The sequence below is a fragment of the Garra rufa genome, chromosome 21 (genome assembly GCF_049309525.1).
Source record: "Garra rufa chromosome 21, GarRuf1.0, whole genome shotgun sequence".
Lineage (NCBI taxonomy): Eukaryota > Metazoa > Chordata > Actinopteri > Cypriniformes > Cyprinidae > Garra > Garra rufa.
The window spans coordinates 28,312,882-28,331,204 of NC_133381.1; the positions used below are offsets into that span (position 1 = coordinate 28,312,882).

Consider the following 18,323-nt stretch of genomic DNA (forward strand, 5'->3'; position numbering starts at 1 on the left):
ATCTAAATTATTGGGCCAGTTTATATCAGAGATTTTGAGGGTATTTGTAAATGTCTGGTTTCTAGTGTCATTCGCTTCCAGCTATTTTTAGCTGTACAAAACAGCTGGCTTTGCTGCTTGATATTGCAAACTGGTGTGTCTTACCATATTATTTTAACATTTTATCAAAATTATGAACACACAGGTTTGTAGTGCAAACAGTTTTAGTGTTTACTGCACTTTATTTCCCTACAGCGGGTAATAAACTGGAAGTGTCACAGGTTCATAGAAAATGGCTTACTTCCACGTAAAAAATAAGATGGTTAGTCACTAAATCTGGACAAGAGCAAAAGAGATTGTAGAAGCGATAAATGCACTTTTATTTGTTTATTTAAATTTAAATTATTTTGTTAACACAGGCATGTAATATGGGAGATAAAGTGTAATTTTTCATAAAATATTAAGGGGAGACACTGCAGGCAAAAACATTTTTTTTCATGCACCTGTGAAGACATTTTGGGTTTTTCGGTTTTTCATAAAGTGTTTTTTTTTTTTTTTTAGTCTAGTGGAAAGAAAACATCCAAAAGACATTGTTAAGTGTGTCTTTTATAGCACTTTGTCTATTTGTGTCAATAGATTTTAATTACAATACTAATTTTTAAAGGCAGTTTTCTCAAAATTCGTTTTTTCCTAACACTGAGCCATAAATCTCCACTTTGGAAGCACTTTACATTTTTATTCCTGTCTATATCCTAAAGGTTTTTACAGACGGATTTGTTTATATATATATAATTAGCTTTATTGTATACATTTTATTCCTGACTTACTGACTGTTCTTAGTATTTTCTGAATTATGGAGTGACAAAAAATGAGATACCCAAAATTCCCTCTGTAAGTCTAAAATATAAATATAAGAATATAATATAAATATATTAATAAAATAATTTAAGTAATCAATTAGTCACAAAACATTTTTAAATTGATGCTGCAGTGCAACTAAGCTAATATTAATTCATAAAAATCTAAAATAAATACACAGGGTACATAATTTTACATAATCAAAATAAAGCACTTTCTAAAACAGTTGAGTTGTTACTGTAGTAGTTTCCAGTAGTTTCTATGTTTTACTGATTAAGGTTAAGGATAAAATATAAATATAAGAATATTAATATAAATAAAAAAAAAATCACAAAACATTTTTAAATGGATGCAGGGGATGCAGGGGGGTCCTGAGTTTATGCAAAGCTAGTATTAATTCATAAAAATCTAAAATAAATACATACAAAAGTTCAAATATTTTGCTTAACTGCGTGTCATATGACCATTAACTGACTTCAAAGAATCGTGAATATGTGGCTGTGCTGTAAAATTATCAAAAATATTTAATTTCAGTCTCAGGGATAATTCGGCTGACAAAAAGGTTTGTGAACCTTAACTTAACTGAAACTGTTTTGATATTAATTAAAGAGAAGCCAGTGTTGCAGTCACAAATAAGACCATATTACCATTAATTGGAAATATTTTAAAGGTATTCTTGAAATAAACAGTAGTAAATATGACTTTTTTATTATGAACATTATGTCAACCAATAAGAAAGCAGTTACAATATAATACAAAAAAAAATGATGATGATGATAACAAAACTATTTACTAGACAGGGATATAAAATTAAACAAAACATTGCATTCAAAGGAAGAGATTAAGCAGCTTACAAATTTCAACAGTTTTTAAAGCCTTATTACATGAGTTAGAAATAGTCTACACAATGTCTTTATTATATTTACATTACATTTAGACATTTAGCAGATGCTTTTATCCAAAGCGACTTACAAAAGAGGACAATGAAAGCAATCAAAATTAACAAAAGAGCAATAACATGCAAGTGACAAGTCATATTTAGCCTAACGTGGTACATGTAGCAAGTTTTTTTTTATTATATAATAAATAAAAAGAAAATAGATATTTGTTTTGCTTTTTTGTTCAATGTATAATAAATAAAGAAAAAGAAAAATAGAATAGAAAAAGAACAAAAAAGCTAGTGTTAGTTTTTTTTTTTTTAAACAAGCAGTAAGTAAATGAATAGAGTATAAGTCTAAAAAGGCAGTTTTTTTTAAATAAAGAATAAAATTAGAATAGAGGGTGCTAGAGTTAGAGGTTCAAATAAAGATGGAAGAGATGTGTTTTATCCGATCCTGGAAGATAGCTAAGGAGGCGGGCAGGTCATTTCAGCAGGAGGGTACATATAAAATATAAACTACATTTTATATTTCTTTAAGAAAGTTAATAAATTCGAAATGAAACTTATTTTATCTTATTAGTGATTAAATATCTATTTGGACTCGGCTAAACTTTCCTCCAAGCAATATTAAATATTTTTATGTTTATACTTTTATGTGGACAGTCTCTGTCTTGTTCCGTGTTATACTATAATCTGATCACCGATTGGTCAGTTTGCACAGCGACGTCAGTTACGTCATTACGCGCTCTAACGGGCGGACTTTTCAAAATGGAGGAAAGGCAAACAGTTTGGAGGGGAATACAAATATACGGATTAAATTGCATTTTTATACATCATGTTCAAGTCAAACCATCTCACCTTCACGGAAAAATAAAGATATTTGAATAGAATTACCGAATCGTCGGACTGAAGGGGTTATGAAGTGAAAATGAGTGTCTCAATCGGTGACAAAATTGAGGTAAGTAGCGCGGCCGCTTGCGGCTCGAGAGCCACGCAGCTCCAAAGACTACTTTATTTATTTCTAAGTTTGTATGCATATTTTAAGGTCCCACAACCAGCTAAAATAATCCCTTGTAGGTTTTCACTCAGGTTTATTTTGCTTTCGTTCTTTCTAGTGTAGGAAAGATTGAAAACATGATTATAAACAAAGCCGAAGCAACATTTCATATTAACTGCAGTAAAACATTCTGATAACCAGTTAAACTACCGTTTGGACCTCGCCTTCTGTTCATCCTTCTGCGGGGTATTTAGCAAAGCAAAATTGTTTTGGGAATTAGGAGCTTGGAGACAGTTGCTAGGCGACGTGCGGTAGCGTCAGTGTCAGGTAGAGTCGCGGGAGGAGAGCGGGAGAGTGATGAACAACAGATGTCAGTGTCAGATGCAGGTAACTAGCGACGCGTCAACAAAGACTGCACACTGTGTGCAACGGGCTGCTTTTGTGTTGTCGCCTCGATCCGTGATCGAAACACTGCATGAAACATGCTGGAAGTCATTCACTCATTCCTGCTAAATTTGACTACTAAAGCAAAAGATCCACATGAGGACCGAATTTTGGCATCATCTGTGGATCTTAGAATCGAGGTAGGAGATTGAATTTGGATGTTTAGTTGTGAAGAAACTCTCAAGGCGACAAGAATCTCCTGAAATGGTCTTATTTTATCTGTGTTATTGTGGAATCTAATGCAAATAATTCCTTTTTATGTTTTAGGACTTCAAGGTTCTCACCTTGTTGGGTAAAGGCTCCTTTGCATGTGTGTACAGAGCAAAATCTGTAAACACAGGCTTGGAGGTGGCAATCAAAATGGTAAGAACGTACTTTCTGCTGTTTAATTAACCATAGTGCCAGGGTTGTGGTTGTACAGCATCTGTTCAAAACTGTTCACTGTGCCCCATGTGTATTTGCAGATTGACAAGAAGGCCATGCACAAAGCTGGCATGGTGCAGAGAGTCATTAACGAGGTGGAGATTCAGTGTCGGTTAAAGCATCCGTCAGTTCTTGAGGTAAGTCCTAAACCCTCATCACAGACCTACCAGAGCTGCATTTCAACTGACGCTCATGTCAGGGTACAATGAATCTGAATCAATTGTATTGACAGTTAGTGTTACTTTTAAATGTACAAAAAGAATTGCACAGTACTACACAAGTCATTAAAATCCTGAAATGTTTTAGAAAAATACTGGATATATTTATAGTGGTTTTAGATGGCTTATGGTATTTCATTTGCTACAGCAGTAGTTTTCAGCCTTTTTAAATACAAGACCCTATAGTTCTATACGTTACATTTTAGGATTGCAAATGTTTTTAGACTTGAATGTTCTTTGGTGTGACTAGAAAAAATGTACATTTATTATGAAATCTTATAAAAAAATTATATTTATTAAAAAAATTCTAATGAATTTACATGACTTTTCCCGTTTTTACTGTAGCAGTTTTTACTATTTTTTACTCACAATTTATACCCCGATAAAATGTTTTGGGACTTGGCATGACTAGAAAAATGTATATGTATTATAATTTTTCAAAATAAAAAATATAATTATTATCTAAAATTATTATTATAAATTATATATATTCTAAAAAATGTTTAATAAATGAGATAAAATAAGATAACAATAAAAATAATTAATTTGCATGATTTTAATAGTTGTAAAAAATCACACTTGAAATTTTATTTATTTTTTTTCTCCATTTTGTTTAGCATTTTTAATATGTGACCCTGGACCACAAAACCAGTAATAAGGGTACTTTTTTTTAAATGGAAAGCTGTCCATTGATGTATGGTTTGTTAGGATAGGACAATATTTGGCCGAGATACAACTATATGAAAATCTGGAATCTGAGGGTGCAAAAAAATCTAAATATTGAGAAAATCGCCTTTAAAGTGGTCCAAATTAAGTTATTAGCAATGCATATTACTAATAAAAAACGTTTTGATATATATGGTAGGAAATTTGCAAAGTATCTTCATGGAACATGATCTTTACTAATTATCCTAATGATTTTTGGCATAAAAGAAAAATGGATAATTTTGACCCATACAATGTATTTTTGGCTATTGCTTCAAATATACCCATGCTACTTAAGGCTGGTTTTGTGGTCCAGGGTCACATATGTTGAGAATTAATGGGTTAGAATAATATCAGTCTTTGTGAAGATGTTATTGAAGATGTAAGAATACTAATAATTCTATTACACTAAAAGATTGATATTTTATAAATGTTTTGCAGTTAAAATATCTGTAAATGGTGTGGACAAGTCTGGAATTCACTGGACAAAGATTGTGGAAACCCTGACATTATGATTTAAAATGATATTATCAAATATTAAATATTATTTGAAAATGTTATAATATAGAGTTATGCATTTGTTTCTCACTAGCAGCAGTACTGTCACATAGATATGGATTGAAGAAAGAACTAGACACAGCATGTGCATAAATGATGCTGCATTTGTGGAATACGATACTATGCATATTGTTCATAGTGTGCATTCTGCATTATTTGAAAGAATCCACCATCTTGAATGATTTTCATTCAAAAAGTAGATATTCTAATCCTCTTATTTTTCTCTGCCCTGACTCAAGCTGTACAATTACTTTGAGGACAGTAATTATGTGTACCTGGTTCTGGAGATGTGTCACAATGGGGAGATGAGCCGCTACCTGAAGGAGAGGAAAACATCTTTTACAGAGGAAGAGGGTGAGTTCATCACTTTTATGCACTTACTTTTAAACAAATAGTAATATTATAATAATGCAAATCTAGTATAAATCAAAATATTAAAAACCATTACATTTTATTTTAAATTGAAAAACATAATTTTTGAAACTTCTAGAATAACAATAATCTCAATTTGTTAATTTTTTTTTTTTTTTTTTTTTTTTTTATCAACAGCGAGGCACTTTATGCATCAGATCGTGAAGGGAATGCTGTACCTCCACACTCATGGGATCATGCACAGGGACCTCACCTTGTCCAACCTCCTTCTCACCACAAGCATGAACATTAAAATCGCAGACTTTGGTTTGGCGACGCAACTTAAACTTCCCAGTGAGAAACACTTCACCATGTGCGGCACACCAAACTACATTTCACCTGAGGTGGCTACACGCAGCGCTCACGGCCTGGAGTCGGACGTTTGGTCGCTGGGCTGCATGTTTTACGCCTTCCTCACGGGCAGACCTCCCTTTGACACGGACACTGTAAAACACACCCTCAATAAGGTGGTTCTGGGAGAATATCAGATGCCCACTCACATATCAGCAGAAGCTCAGGACCTGATTCAGCAGCTTCTGCAAAAGAACCCAGCCCTCAGGCCTAGTCTCTCTGCTGTGCTGGACCACCCCTTTATGACTCAAACCGGTCCCACGGCAAGCAAAGACTCTGGGAGCAGTGACGGAGGGTCCATAGACAGTGGCATAGCCACCATTTCCACTGCCTCCAATGCCACCAATAGCAGCAGCAGCCGGCTACAGAGGAAAACAAGGCAGATAATTGGACAGCCCTTACCCAATCGCATGGCGCCGATCCCCAGCCACTCCCATCATTCAACTAGCTCCGGTTTTAAGAGTGGGCAAGATTGGCAGCCACATTTACAAGATGATTTATCAAGGATGGGTATTGGTAGAGTTCCCATGGGTGCTGACAGCGGACGGCCTCATTCTCGCTACTTGAGACGCGCTCATTCATCAGACCGATCCGGTGCTGGGCATAGCAACGCTCCACAGGATGCAGAGCTGGAGAGATGCCACTCCGAAGAGATGCTTCCAGGGTCAGGACGATTATTTCCATCAACCTCCAGTTACAGAAACGTGCCCCATGGCTACTCTGAGCATGGGCGCCTGCCTTCTCCACCTGTTAAACAGCCTGCAAAGTAAGAGGCGTTGTGATTCTATTTTTAATAATGCATTGAGCGCAGTTGGCATGCTTGCATTTCAGCATTATTGCATTGTATTTTTTTTTTGTAATTTGTGCTTTCTGTTTTTTCCCTCTCTTCCTCAGACCTGGATCATCTTTTTCTACATCCACCCATTCAATAAGATCCCAAATGCCTGATTCTCACACTCAGGCCTGGTTCAGCAGCGATGGTAAAATGTAGTATTACTTATTAGGATTACCCTACTTCCAAAATAAAAATTTCCTGATAATTTACTTACTCCCATGTCATCCAAGATGTTCATGTCTTTCTTTGAACAGTCGCAAAGAAATTACGTTTTTTGAGGAAAACATTCAAGGATTTTTGTCCATATAGTTGACTTCAATAGTGCTCAATGGGTTGAAGATTAAAAACTGAAACTGACTGATCGTTTGGCTAGATAAGACCCTTATTTCTCGGCTGGGATCATTTATAGCCCATTGAAACTGCATTTTTTACCTTCAGTTCATTGAGCACCATTGAAGTCCACTATATGGAGAAAAATCCTGAAATGTTTACCTCAAAAAATTTAATGTCTTTGCGACTGAAGAAAGAAAGACATGAATAAATTGGATTACATGGGGGTTAGTAAATTGGAGTGGAGTCATACTATAATATGACTTGTTTTAAAAGCCTTATGACTTGTTTGATTTTAAAGAGTTTTTAAACCCTAAAACATTTTACATTTATAGGACCGTTCAAGAGGCCGGCAGACCTGAGCAGTCACAGCAGCACTGGGAGTTTCCATTCTGGACGAGGGCCAGCCGGGACACAAACCTCCTGCAGTGACAAACCCAGCGGCTTTCACTCTCAGCAGCAACCAAACCTTTTCCCCCACAGCAATTCAGGGCCCTGCAGGGAAGATGGGTTTGGATCAGGACACGTGTCAGAATCTCAGGGCTACTCGGATGCACAGTTTTTGGGTCCACCCCTCTCCAAAGGCAAAGCAAACACAGAGAAGAAGGAGAAAGTGTGCCCTAAGAAGAGCTTCCCTCCACTCTGTGCTGCCAGACTCAAGCCCATTAGGCAAAAGACCAAAAACGCTGTGGTGAGGGAAGCTGTTTATGTCTAATAACCACTTATTACTATTTTGCCTTGTGAAACCATGCATCTGTCTCACTTTGAGTTTAGAGTGCTAGGGAGAGCATGTAAGTTAAAAGCTAGAGTTGTTGATTTAGAACATGATGTAACAATATGTAACAATGTTTTTGCTCTTTAGGTCAGTGTCCTGGATTCTGGAGAGGTGTGTATGGAGCTGCTGAAGGGACAAGGAGCTCAGGAGAGAGTCAAAGAAGTACTTAGAATATCCTGTGATGGATCCATGGTGAGGGGCTAAAAACTCAATAATTAATGTAATGTAATTAATGTAATACATACTACTGTTCAACTTTGGGGTCAGGACCTTTTATTTTTTTTAAAGAAATGACTAATTTTATTCAGTAAAAATGCATTAAATTGATCAAAAGTGCCTGTAAAACAATTGTGATGTTATAATATAATAATTTTCTATTATTTATCACAGAATCCTGAAAAGAATGTATCACAGTTTCCATAAAATATTATGCAGCACAACTGTTTTTAACACTGATAATAAGAAATGTTTCCTGGTAGTTCAGCCCACCTCAGAAAAAAAGTTGCAGATGGTTTGTCAACTGTGTTTTTAGGTTACAGTGTACCAGCCCAATGAAGGGAAAGGCTTTCCTGTGCTGGACCACCCACCCTCACCACCTGAAGACATTCTCATCTGCAGCTATGAGGACTTACCAGGTACAGCACCATACAAGACTTCAGTAAAATGACGACCAAGCTTTTGAAAGTGTCATGTGTTTATAATAGTTATTTAACACCGTTTTCCTCAGCTGTCTCCATTAATATGAAAAGCATTGCATTAAACCTACTTGTATTTACTGCAGAAAAATACTGGAAGAAATATCAGTATGCCACAAAGTTTGTCCAGTTGGTGAAATCGAAGACCCCTAAAGTCACACTGTATACAAAATTTGCCAAGTGCATGCTGATGGAGAACACTCCTAATGCAGACCTGGAAGTGTGCTTCTATGATGGTGAGCGGCACAGATGATTCAGTACTAACATGTCAGGATGAACAGAATGAACTCTGTGCAGTGCAAAGTGTAGCTGATTTAGGCCTAAAGAATTTTTTGTTTTTGTCCTTTAGGTGCAAAAACCCATAAGACAAGCGAGCAGATGCGTGTGGTGGAGAAGAATGGGAAATCGTATACAGTGAAGGGTGACGTTGGGCTGAGTGGACTGAGTCCTGAGTGCAGACTCTACATGGAACTCTCTGAGGAGGTACTGCATTACCGCATCAGGTTTTCTAATGTGTGAAACCACCGCTTGACCTTTAGAAGTAAAATGATGTTCTGCATTTAGATAGGTGCATTTAATGCTTGCATGTTTACAGGTGCTTCTCAATAAATTTGAATGTCGTGGAAGAGTTAATTTATTTCAGTAATTCAACTCAAATTGTAAATTTGAATATTAAATAAATTCAATGCACACAGACTGAAGTAGTTTAAGTCTTTGGTTCTTTTAATTGTAATGATTTGGCTCACATTTAACAAAAACCCACCAATTCACAGGGCTTAAAGTATTCCGGCACCGTGCCGGATCTCCTGCATGCGGCCTTAAGGGGGAAAAAAAATTATGTTTTAGAGCCTGCGCATGTGGTTTCATATTTTCGAGCCAATTTATTTCACCTACCAATCATATGAGAGGAACACAGCTTTAACTAACGTTACAAGCCTATCAGAAGCAGAGAAGGGCGGCAACACAGTATGATTTACACCCATACGTCCATGTCACGTTAGTGTTGTCAGAGAAAAAAAAATGGAGCACAAGTTTATGAAGTCTGGGGATGATGTCCTAGCGCTGGGCGTGGATTGAAGAAAGTAGAGATGGCGAGCCTTTTGGCAGTTTGTGCAAGAAACTAAGAGAGCCCGGGCCTTGTTTCTGCATGATTTGCTCGAGGAAGCTACTGAATGCCAGCAGCGGTAAGAAAGTGCTTGCTCGTCATGATTTAGGCTGTATCTGAAATCGCCCCCTATACCTTACTCACTATTCCCTTCATTAGTCCACTCGTACAGTTCACTTGAAGGAGTGAATGAAAACGAGTGAGTGAATTCGGACACTAAGTACACCGGAAGGACTGCCGCTTTTGCATAGTGTGTTTACTGTTTAATAATCATTTCAAATGGGCAGCTCCAGTAGTAAGATTAAATGATTTGTCTTGAACTCTGTCACGGAAATTATGTATAAACCCTAGTTAAACAATTTAAGAATCAATTCATAACGAACTTGTACCTGTTGTATGCTGTATTACGCAGTGGACGAGCGCATTGTGTTCATTGAAGTATGTTCATTTACTGTATATGTACTCAATATATGGTAGGGGCTCCTTTTGCTTAAATTACTGCCTCAATTCGGTGTGGCATGGAGCTGATCAGTCTGTGGCACTGCTAAAGTGGTAAAGAAAGTCCAGGTTTTTTTGACAGTAGCCTTCAGCTCATCTGCATTTTTTGGTCTCTTGTTTTTCATTTTCCTTTTGACAATACCCCATAGATTCTCTATGGGCTTCAGGTCTGGTGAGTTTGCTGGCCAGTCAAGCACACCAACACTGGTCATTAACCATCTTTTGGTGCTTTTGGCAGTGTGCGCAGGTGCCAAATCCTGCTGGAAAATGAAATCAGCATCTTTAAAAAGCTGGTCAGCAGAAGGAAGCATGAAGTGCTCTAAAATTTCTTGGTAAACGGGTGCAGTGACTTTGGTTTTCAAAAAAGAGTGGACCAACACCAGATGACATTGCACCCCAAATCATCACAGACTGTGGAAACTTAACATTGGACTTTAAGCAACTTGGGCTATGAGCTTCTCCACCCTTCCTCCAGACTCTAGGACCTTGGTTGCCAAATGACATACAAAACTTGCTCTCTGAAAAAAGGACTTTGGACCACTGGGCAACAGTCCATTTCTTCTTCTCCTTAGGCCAGGTAAGACTCTGACATTGTCTGTGGTTCAGGATTGGCTTAACAAGAGGAATACGACAACTGTAGCCAAATTCCTTGACACACCTGTGTGTGGTGGCTCTTGATGCCTTGACCTCAGCCTCAGTCCATTCCTTGTGCAGTTCACCCATATTCTTGAATCGATTTTGCTTGACAAGCCTCTCAAGGCTGCGGTTCTCTTGGTTGGTTGTGCATCTTTTGTCCACACTTTTTCCTTCCACTCAACTTTCTGTTAACATGCTTGGATACAGCACTCTGGCAACAGCCAGCTTCTTTGGTAATGAATGTTTGTGGCTTACCCTCCTTGTGAAGGGTATCAATGATTGTCTTCTGGACAACTGTCAGATCAGCAGTCTTCCCCATGATTGTGTAGCCTAGTGAACCAAACTGAGAGACTATTTTGACGGCTCAGGAAACTTTTTAGTTTTGAGTTAATTAGCTGATTGGCATGTCACCATATTCTAATTTGTTGAGATTGAATTGGTGGGTTTTTGTTAAATGTGAGCCAAATCATCACAATTAAAAGAACCAAAGACTTAAACTACTTCAGTCTGTGTGCATTGACTTCATTTAATACACAAGTTTCACAATTTGAGTTGAACTACTGAAATAAATGAACTTTTCCACAACATTCTAATTTATTGAGATGCACTTGTATATTAAGACTCAAAGGTCAGCTGGTACTGCTTGCTACATTGTTCATCCTGTTAACAAAGCTTGTTTTTGTTGTTTTTCCTCAGGGGCATCGAATGTGTCTGTCTTTGGAAGCCGCCATCTCTGCTGAGGAACAGCAAAGTGCTAAAAACACTCCATTCTTTCCTATCACTATTGGCAGGTGAGGTGCAAAAATCTGTCACAGAGCTAAAAAACTAAAAGTCATGATGCATAAAGTTTGTCTCACATTCACCATCTTATTCTCCACCAGAAGACCCACCAATCCAGCTTTTTCAGCTTCTCAGCCTCAGTGTTCGTCTGATTCAGGCCCAGCTGCACCTGCAGAGGTGGCTCAGGTGTGCCTCAGTCCACCCCAGCCACCCCATATCACACCATCAGTATGTCATGCATGCACATGCATCTCAAAGCACATCAGCTTTGCTATTTCAAAGTACGTCCCACTCAGAAATTAAATATTTCATTAACAGTAACTTTTGTCTTTCCTTCTAGATGATTTCCTATGCAGGATCAGACTTCACCACAGCTAGTGTGGCTAAAGGCAGCTCACCCCAATCGGGAAAAGATGAACGCACTATTAACACAGGAAAGGTGCTGAAGTCTATTTTTGTGCCTAACATTGGCTGGGCCTCTCAGGTAAAGTAGTTGATTGGATGGTGTTGTGTATATTAATTTATCATTTAATTAATTAATTAATTGATAAATTCATTCATTTATTGATGTATTACTATTTATTGGTCATTTATTCTGCATTTGTTCGACATTTATCACATTATAACAGTTTATTCGCTATAGTTTAGATAATGTTAATAAAATATGACAAGAACTCTGATTTAAACTGTGTCAAAACAAATTAATCTTGATAATGTCAGATAACTTTGATAGAAAGGTATGTAATGAATTAGGCTGAATAGCTGTCAGCTGCTAAATTTAAGTACACAGTTAGATAATACCAATTTAGGTCAACCAATTACCAAGCAATGCTTAATTTTGTTTAGTCTGTGGTGTAAAAAGGTCGCATTAGCAATTAAAGAAAAAACATTGTCAGGTCAAAGTGTCCAAATAATTTTTGGTCCCAAATTTTTTATCAGTTTTACTGGTAGTCCCCTGTATGAAGAATTTTTTGGTATAATATGTCACAGTTTACTTTAATTTGCTGTGTTCGCGCTTACATAAATGAACTATAGTGTCCTGCACCCACTAGTAAAAAAATATCAAAAATTATATCTGCTGTCTGAATAATTTTTGGTTTGACTGTATATCCTTATCTCTGTCAAATACTATATAAAAATGATAATATATAATAGTATTACATAAAAATGTATGTATGTATTTATTTGTTTTAGTTAACAACTGGTGAGGTATGGGTTCAGTTTAATGATGGATCCCAGCTGATGGTCCAAGTTGGCGTCTCTTGCATCACTTTTACTTCCCCTGAAGGACACATCACCAGGTAAAGCTTGTCATAAATAAAGAAATATTTTTCAAGGAGATGTTGCATTTGCAACATACATAACTTCCATATTCCATAATCTAACTGAATGTACATTTCTTAATTGCATAACAAGGCCAAGGACATTTTAAAGGATTAGTTCACTTCTACAGTAGAATTAAAATTTTACTTACCCTCACGTCATCCAAGATGTTCAAGTCTTTCTTTTTTCAGTCAAAGAAATTAGAGTTTTTGAGGAAAAAAAATCCAGGCCTTTTCTCCATATAGTTGACTTCAATAGGGATCAGTGGGTTGAAGGTCCAAATTTCAGTTTCAATGCAGCTTCAAAGGGATCTACATGATCCCAGCTGAAGAATAAGAGTCTCATCTAACAAAACAACCGGTCATTTTTTTTTTCTTTTTTTCTTTTTAACATTTCTTTACTTTTTAACCACAAATGCTCATCTTGCACCAGCTCTGCAAACAAACCCCCCCCCCCCCCCTACTTTTCCTAGGTTTTTCGCCTGATCAGAACCAAACCAGTGCAGACAGATGCTCTGGAGAGTGAATACTTTCGACTCACTGTCACAAAGGGATGCCAAAACGTTTGAAAGGGGCAGTGACACTTTTAGTAAAATGCCTATAACTCCTGAATGGAACAAGATATCTTCACCAAACTCAACCTTTATGTAAGAGCTCAATCTGTGGTCACAGGACACAAATCGTGGAGGTTGGCCAATTGGTGGTGCTATTACAGGGGGGAAAAATAAAAAATGGCTATAACTGCGCAACCATTTGTCCTTTCAACATGAAAATTGTTGTGCAAGGTCTTGGTCCAAAGTGCCACAAGTGTCTATAAGGACATTTGTGTAGCTCAAAAACCATGGCCGGCATTGGCCGATGAAATTTGAGCACCTAGGAGCACCGAGGGCAATCGGAACGAAACCCGGTTGGCCTGTTCGACTCACGGCCCCACAGGTTTGAGAGAAAATTCTAAAGAAATTGGCCACTGGCAGGCAATATCGCATTCTCAAGGGCGTAAATGGTCATACATTGCACATTTTTTTCTCACACATGCGCAATATTCATATACAATAGAACTCATTCTGGACAACTTTGCCTCTAGAACCGCTGCTGTCAATCAAATCCTTTGTTAAATGGTTGAGAAGATGTTAAAAACCTACTTTTGCAAACTAGTCTTAGGTTTTTTTGCTCAGTCTGGAAAAAACACGGCAGTACAATTCTCTGGACTCTCTAGGTCAGTAATCAATTATCAAAAAAAATGTTGAAATTTACCCTTTAGGGGGGATATAACGGGGTGGTTTAGAAAAGGGGCCTGTCCAAATTTACCCCAAATCCTATAAAGCCTAAAGGAACGCTCAAAACTTCACAAAACCTAGCGAGCACATGAGACATGTGATTCTAAACAAGCACGCAAAGTTTTAAGGAGATCGGACCAAAGCTGGTGCTATAACACTCATAAACGTTACAAAACAATATTTCTATGGTAAATTACCTGGACTTGTCAAAAATGCTTTTTTAAATCATTGATTTAGGTGGTTACATGCTTGCTAAATAATGTCTTTTTTCATATGTGCTTAAATGCCTTAAAGCGCTTGAACCCAGTAATCGCTGCTTGCAGCTATATTTGATTTATATGTTGTGTTTAAGAATGAATGCTAAATTCTCTGCTTTCTGTTTCCTCTCAGGTATAAAGAGAATGAAAAGTTACCAGAGCTGGTCAAAGAGAAGCTCCACTGTCTCTCCACCATCCTGGGCCTCCTCGCCAGCCCTGCTGTGAGACGCTGACGAGCACTAAACACACACAAATAAACGTGTTCATATGACATGTGCATCGCTGTTGGAAGCACTTCTTTTTTTACGTCAGATTCTCAGTGTGCTTTGTAAATATATTTTTTTTAAAAACCTTTGTACATATAGTCCCAAAGATTATGAAAATTATATATTTTTATGTTGTACATAATGGGTTTCCTGTCTTTGTCCTATGTATTAAGTTTGTGCATGGTGCCTTTATTTTTGTGTACCCAGTGCTTCAATGAAATGTTAGCTGTACAAACAAGCATTAAACATCTGCTGCCTGTTGTATTATTGCTTTTTTGTCTCTTCTGTGTTTATTTAAAGCTGATGGGAGCAGGATTTGTTGTATTATTCAGCTGGTTACTGATAATGACAGAATGCAAATTAAAGTATAAATGATTAAATCCCACAAAAATCTGACAAGATCTTTTAGTCGTTCACCCCAAAAACTATAAAGATAAATAATAAAAAAAAAAGATCAGATTTTAGTTTCCTGTTGCAATTCAAAATACATTTTCTAAATTGTAAATTACATTTGTGACGTACATTTAGTTATACCATTGTAGTACATAATATTTTTTATTTATTTATTATTATTTTTTAATAGAAAATAAAATACCATTTAAAAGCTTAAAGTCTGTTTTGTTTATTGTATTTTATTGTTGTTGTTTTTAAGGAATTCTCTTGCAAAGGCTGCATTTATTTAAGCAAAAATACAGTAAAAACAGCTATATTTTAAAATATTACAATTTAGGTATCTATTTTTCTATTTTAGTATTCTATTTGAAAATATTTTAAAATGTAATTTATTCCTGTGATTTTAAAGCTGAATTTTTAGCATCATTACTCCAGTCACGTAATCGATCAGAAATCATTCTAATATTCTGATTTGCTGCTTAAAAACACTTATTATTATTATTATTATTATTATTATTATTATGTTGAAAACAGCTGAGTAGAATTTTTTCAGGTTTCTTTGATGAATAGAAGTTTCAGAAGAACAGCATTAAACAAAAATAAATCTTTAAATGTCTTTATCATCACTTTTGATTAATTTGCTTGCTAAATAAAAGTATTAATTTCTATAATTCTATAATAAAAAAAAATCTGATTTCAAGCTTTTAAATGCTATAGTGAATAACATTACAAAAGCTTTTTATTTCAGATAAATGCTGATCTTTGGAACTTTCTATTCATCCAAGAATCCTGAAAAAAAATCTACTCATCTGTTTTTTACATAATGATATGTGTTTTAATACTGTTTTAAATGTTGTTTTAAATATTGATCGTAATAATAAAAAGAGGAAATGTTTCTTGAACAGCAAATCAGAATTTTAGAATGATTTCTAAAGTTTTTAATTTGAAAAAAAAAAAAAAAAAAAAAAAAATATATATATATATATATATATAAACCAAAAGCAGTTATTTAAATAGTAAAAATATATTTTGATATATTTTAATCTTTTTTTTTTTAATCAAATATATTGTCTAGAGAAGATTTTTTTTTTATTACTAAGACTGAGATGAGTTGCACATTTATTAATTCGAATATCGAAACTAAGTAATATATCCACCATCTGCAGGCAGGAAAACATAAGATCTTCATCTCTTTTAGGACCTTAAGATCAAACAATACCAAGAAAATATAAATATTTGTATAACATTTATACAACAACACCTGTTGTTTACAAATCCTGATTTACAACAGTCAACATTTACATAAGACCCTTTGAATAAGTGTTTTCCATCGCATTCTCAAACATAAATCAGCGCGAAAACAACTACACTAGTGGTTTGAATTTATTGCCTTGTTTTCAACAAAACCCCAGTCAGTGCATGAACTTCTCATTATGAGAGATTGCGTTGCACTGGCGCCCCCTTGCGGCCACATTCACTCAGTGGATTCAGCAGCAGCAACGGCGAGGCGCCTAGTGGCACAAACCTCCTGTCATGCTTTAGGAGGAACACACACACACGCTAGCCGGACTGAACTGAGCCCAGCCCCACCTCAAGAGGAGGCTGTGCTCGCTCTCTAGGTGTCTGGATTTAGAGCAGATCGCATTCGATCCTTCTGATCATCACCAGAGCGTCTTTCATTCTCAGTCTCAGAGACAGACAGACAGCAACGCGAGTCATGGAGACCAGACTGCCCTCCAGCTAGCTAACTGCTATCCGATCGGAGCCCGAAAACATGCACTAGACAGGTATTTACTCCGCTGCATCTGCTCTTTCAGGGTGTCCACAGGGGAGAAAACACGACTTGAAGAATTCTGACATCCAACAGTGAGACTTGAGATGATCTGAATTTGAAAGTAGGTGGAGTGCTAGCTTGTTTGTGCTGCTGTTGAATGGGTTGTTTATGGCGGATTTCAGGAGTCCTCCGGGGTCTCTAATATTGCTTTCTGTTTTGAACAATGAACAGAATATGTATATAGTGGCAGATTTAACCGTATTTCAGTTCTGAAACAATGATACAGGGAGACTTAAACCAGAAAAAACACAGGCTGTGTCTTAAATTCTAGTGAGCTGTCTTCCTGGACAGCACTGGTGGGCATCACGGCGCTTTCTAACGATCGGAAAGTTTCAACACTCTCCTGAAGCATCGAATCTTCGAATCACAGTCGCTGGTTTGTGATTCATCAAATGTTCGAATCTTCCTTCCAGCCTTACAATTTATTGTCGATTATTCGACTAGAACGTTTTAACTCGCATTCGATGCATTGATTCCTTTTTTTAGACTGAAGTGAAGCTTCAGACTGGTTTGTAATGCCTTGAATGCTCAAACTCGTTTATGATTAATCAAATCGAATGTATGTTGTAAATGGAATTTTTAAAATGCTCAACTTTTTAAATATGATGTTTGGAATATTTAAATATAAAGTTTGAACTTATAGGCTAATTCTTAAAGGGATAGTTCACCCAAAAATTAAAATTTGATGTTTATCTGCTTACCCCCAGGGCATCCAAGATGTAGGTGACTTTGTTTCTTCAGCAGAACACAAACAAAGATTTTTAACGAAAACCTGGGCACCAGACCTTTAAAAGTAAACACAAACATTCACAGACAAATCCAAATGACACCCTGCGGCTCATGACGATACATTGATGTACTAAGACACGAAACAATTGTTTTTTGCGAGAAACGGAACAATATTTATATCATTTTTTACCTTTGATACACAGCCACATCCATATAAAAATTAAAATTAATGTCATAATTAAGAATAACAAGGGCTCTGACAGTAACCTTCTTTAAATGCTTTTCAAATATATTATCGGCAAATCGTTTTGAAAAGTGACCGGTACCGATAACCATAAAAATGCTTAATATCGGCGCAGATAATTGCTAACTTTCATATCTCACAAAAGACAACAATATAACTTATGTTAACAAGTTGGAGTCCACTTCAACCTTTAGAATGGTTTGTTCTTGTTTTTTAGTTAAATACATATGAGAAATGAAAGATTGGACTTTTTTGTGGTGTAAAAATGAAAATAAATGTCAAAATTAAGAATAACAAGGGCTGATATATCAATGATATTATTGGCAAATCGGTTTTGAAAATGACTGATACCGATAACCATAAGCATTCTTAATATCGGCACTGATAATCGGTCAGGCTGATATTTAGTTGACTCCTAGTTTAAACTGAAACTTTACACTTGAATGCAATGCTTTAAATGTTCAAAACAAACCTTTTGAACTCACATAATGCATTGGATGTTCAGATCAAATCTTAAAGGGAC

General features: G+C 36.2%; 2 protein-coding genes across 3 annotated transcripts in view; both read left to right on the forward strand.

Annotated features, from left to right (window-relative positions):
• Positions 1-2,504: 2,504 nt before the first annotated feature.
• Positions 2,505-14,980, forward strand: plk4 (polo-like kinase 4 (Drosophila)). The gene is made up of 16 exons (XM_073827260.1): positions 2,505-2,675; positions 3,426-3,521; positions 3,623-3,718; positions 5,302-5,416; positions 5,612-6,590; positions 6,719-6,804; positions 7,325-7,680; positions 7,852-7,956; positions 8,297-8,399; positions 8,546-8,695; positions 8,809-8,942; positions 11,395-11,489; positions 11,580-11,706; positions 11,819-11,962; positions 12,673-12,779; positions 14,468-14,980. Exons 1-16 carry the CDS (start codon positions 2,646-2,648, stop codon positions 14,565-14,567), a joined length of 2,823 nt encoding a protein of 940 aa, XP_073683361.1. The 5' UTR covers positions 2,505-2,645; the 3' UTR covers positions 14,568-14,980.
• A 1,518-nt stretch (positions 14,981-16,498) lies between these two features.
• itpk1b (inositol-tetrakisphosphate 1-kinase b) overlaps positions 16,499-18,323 on the forward strand; it is a 68,528-nt gene continuing 66,703 nt past the window's right edge. Inside the window, exon 1 of one of the 2 annotated variants that reach the window (XM_073826738.1) lies at positions 16,499-16,888. The gene's annotated coding sequence lies outside the window, so the exon portion shown is untranslated. The remainder of the gene's footprint in view (positions 16,889-18,323) is intronic. The other variant, XM_073826737.1, reaches the window with a different exon arrangement.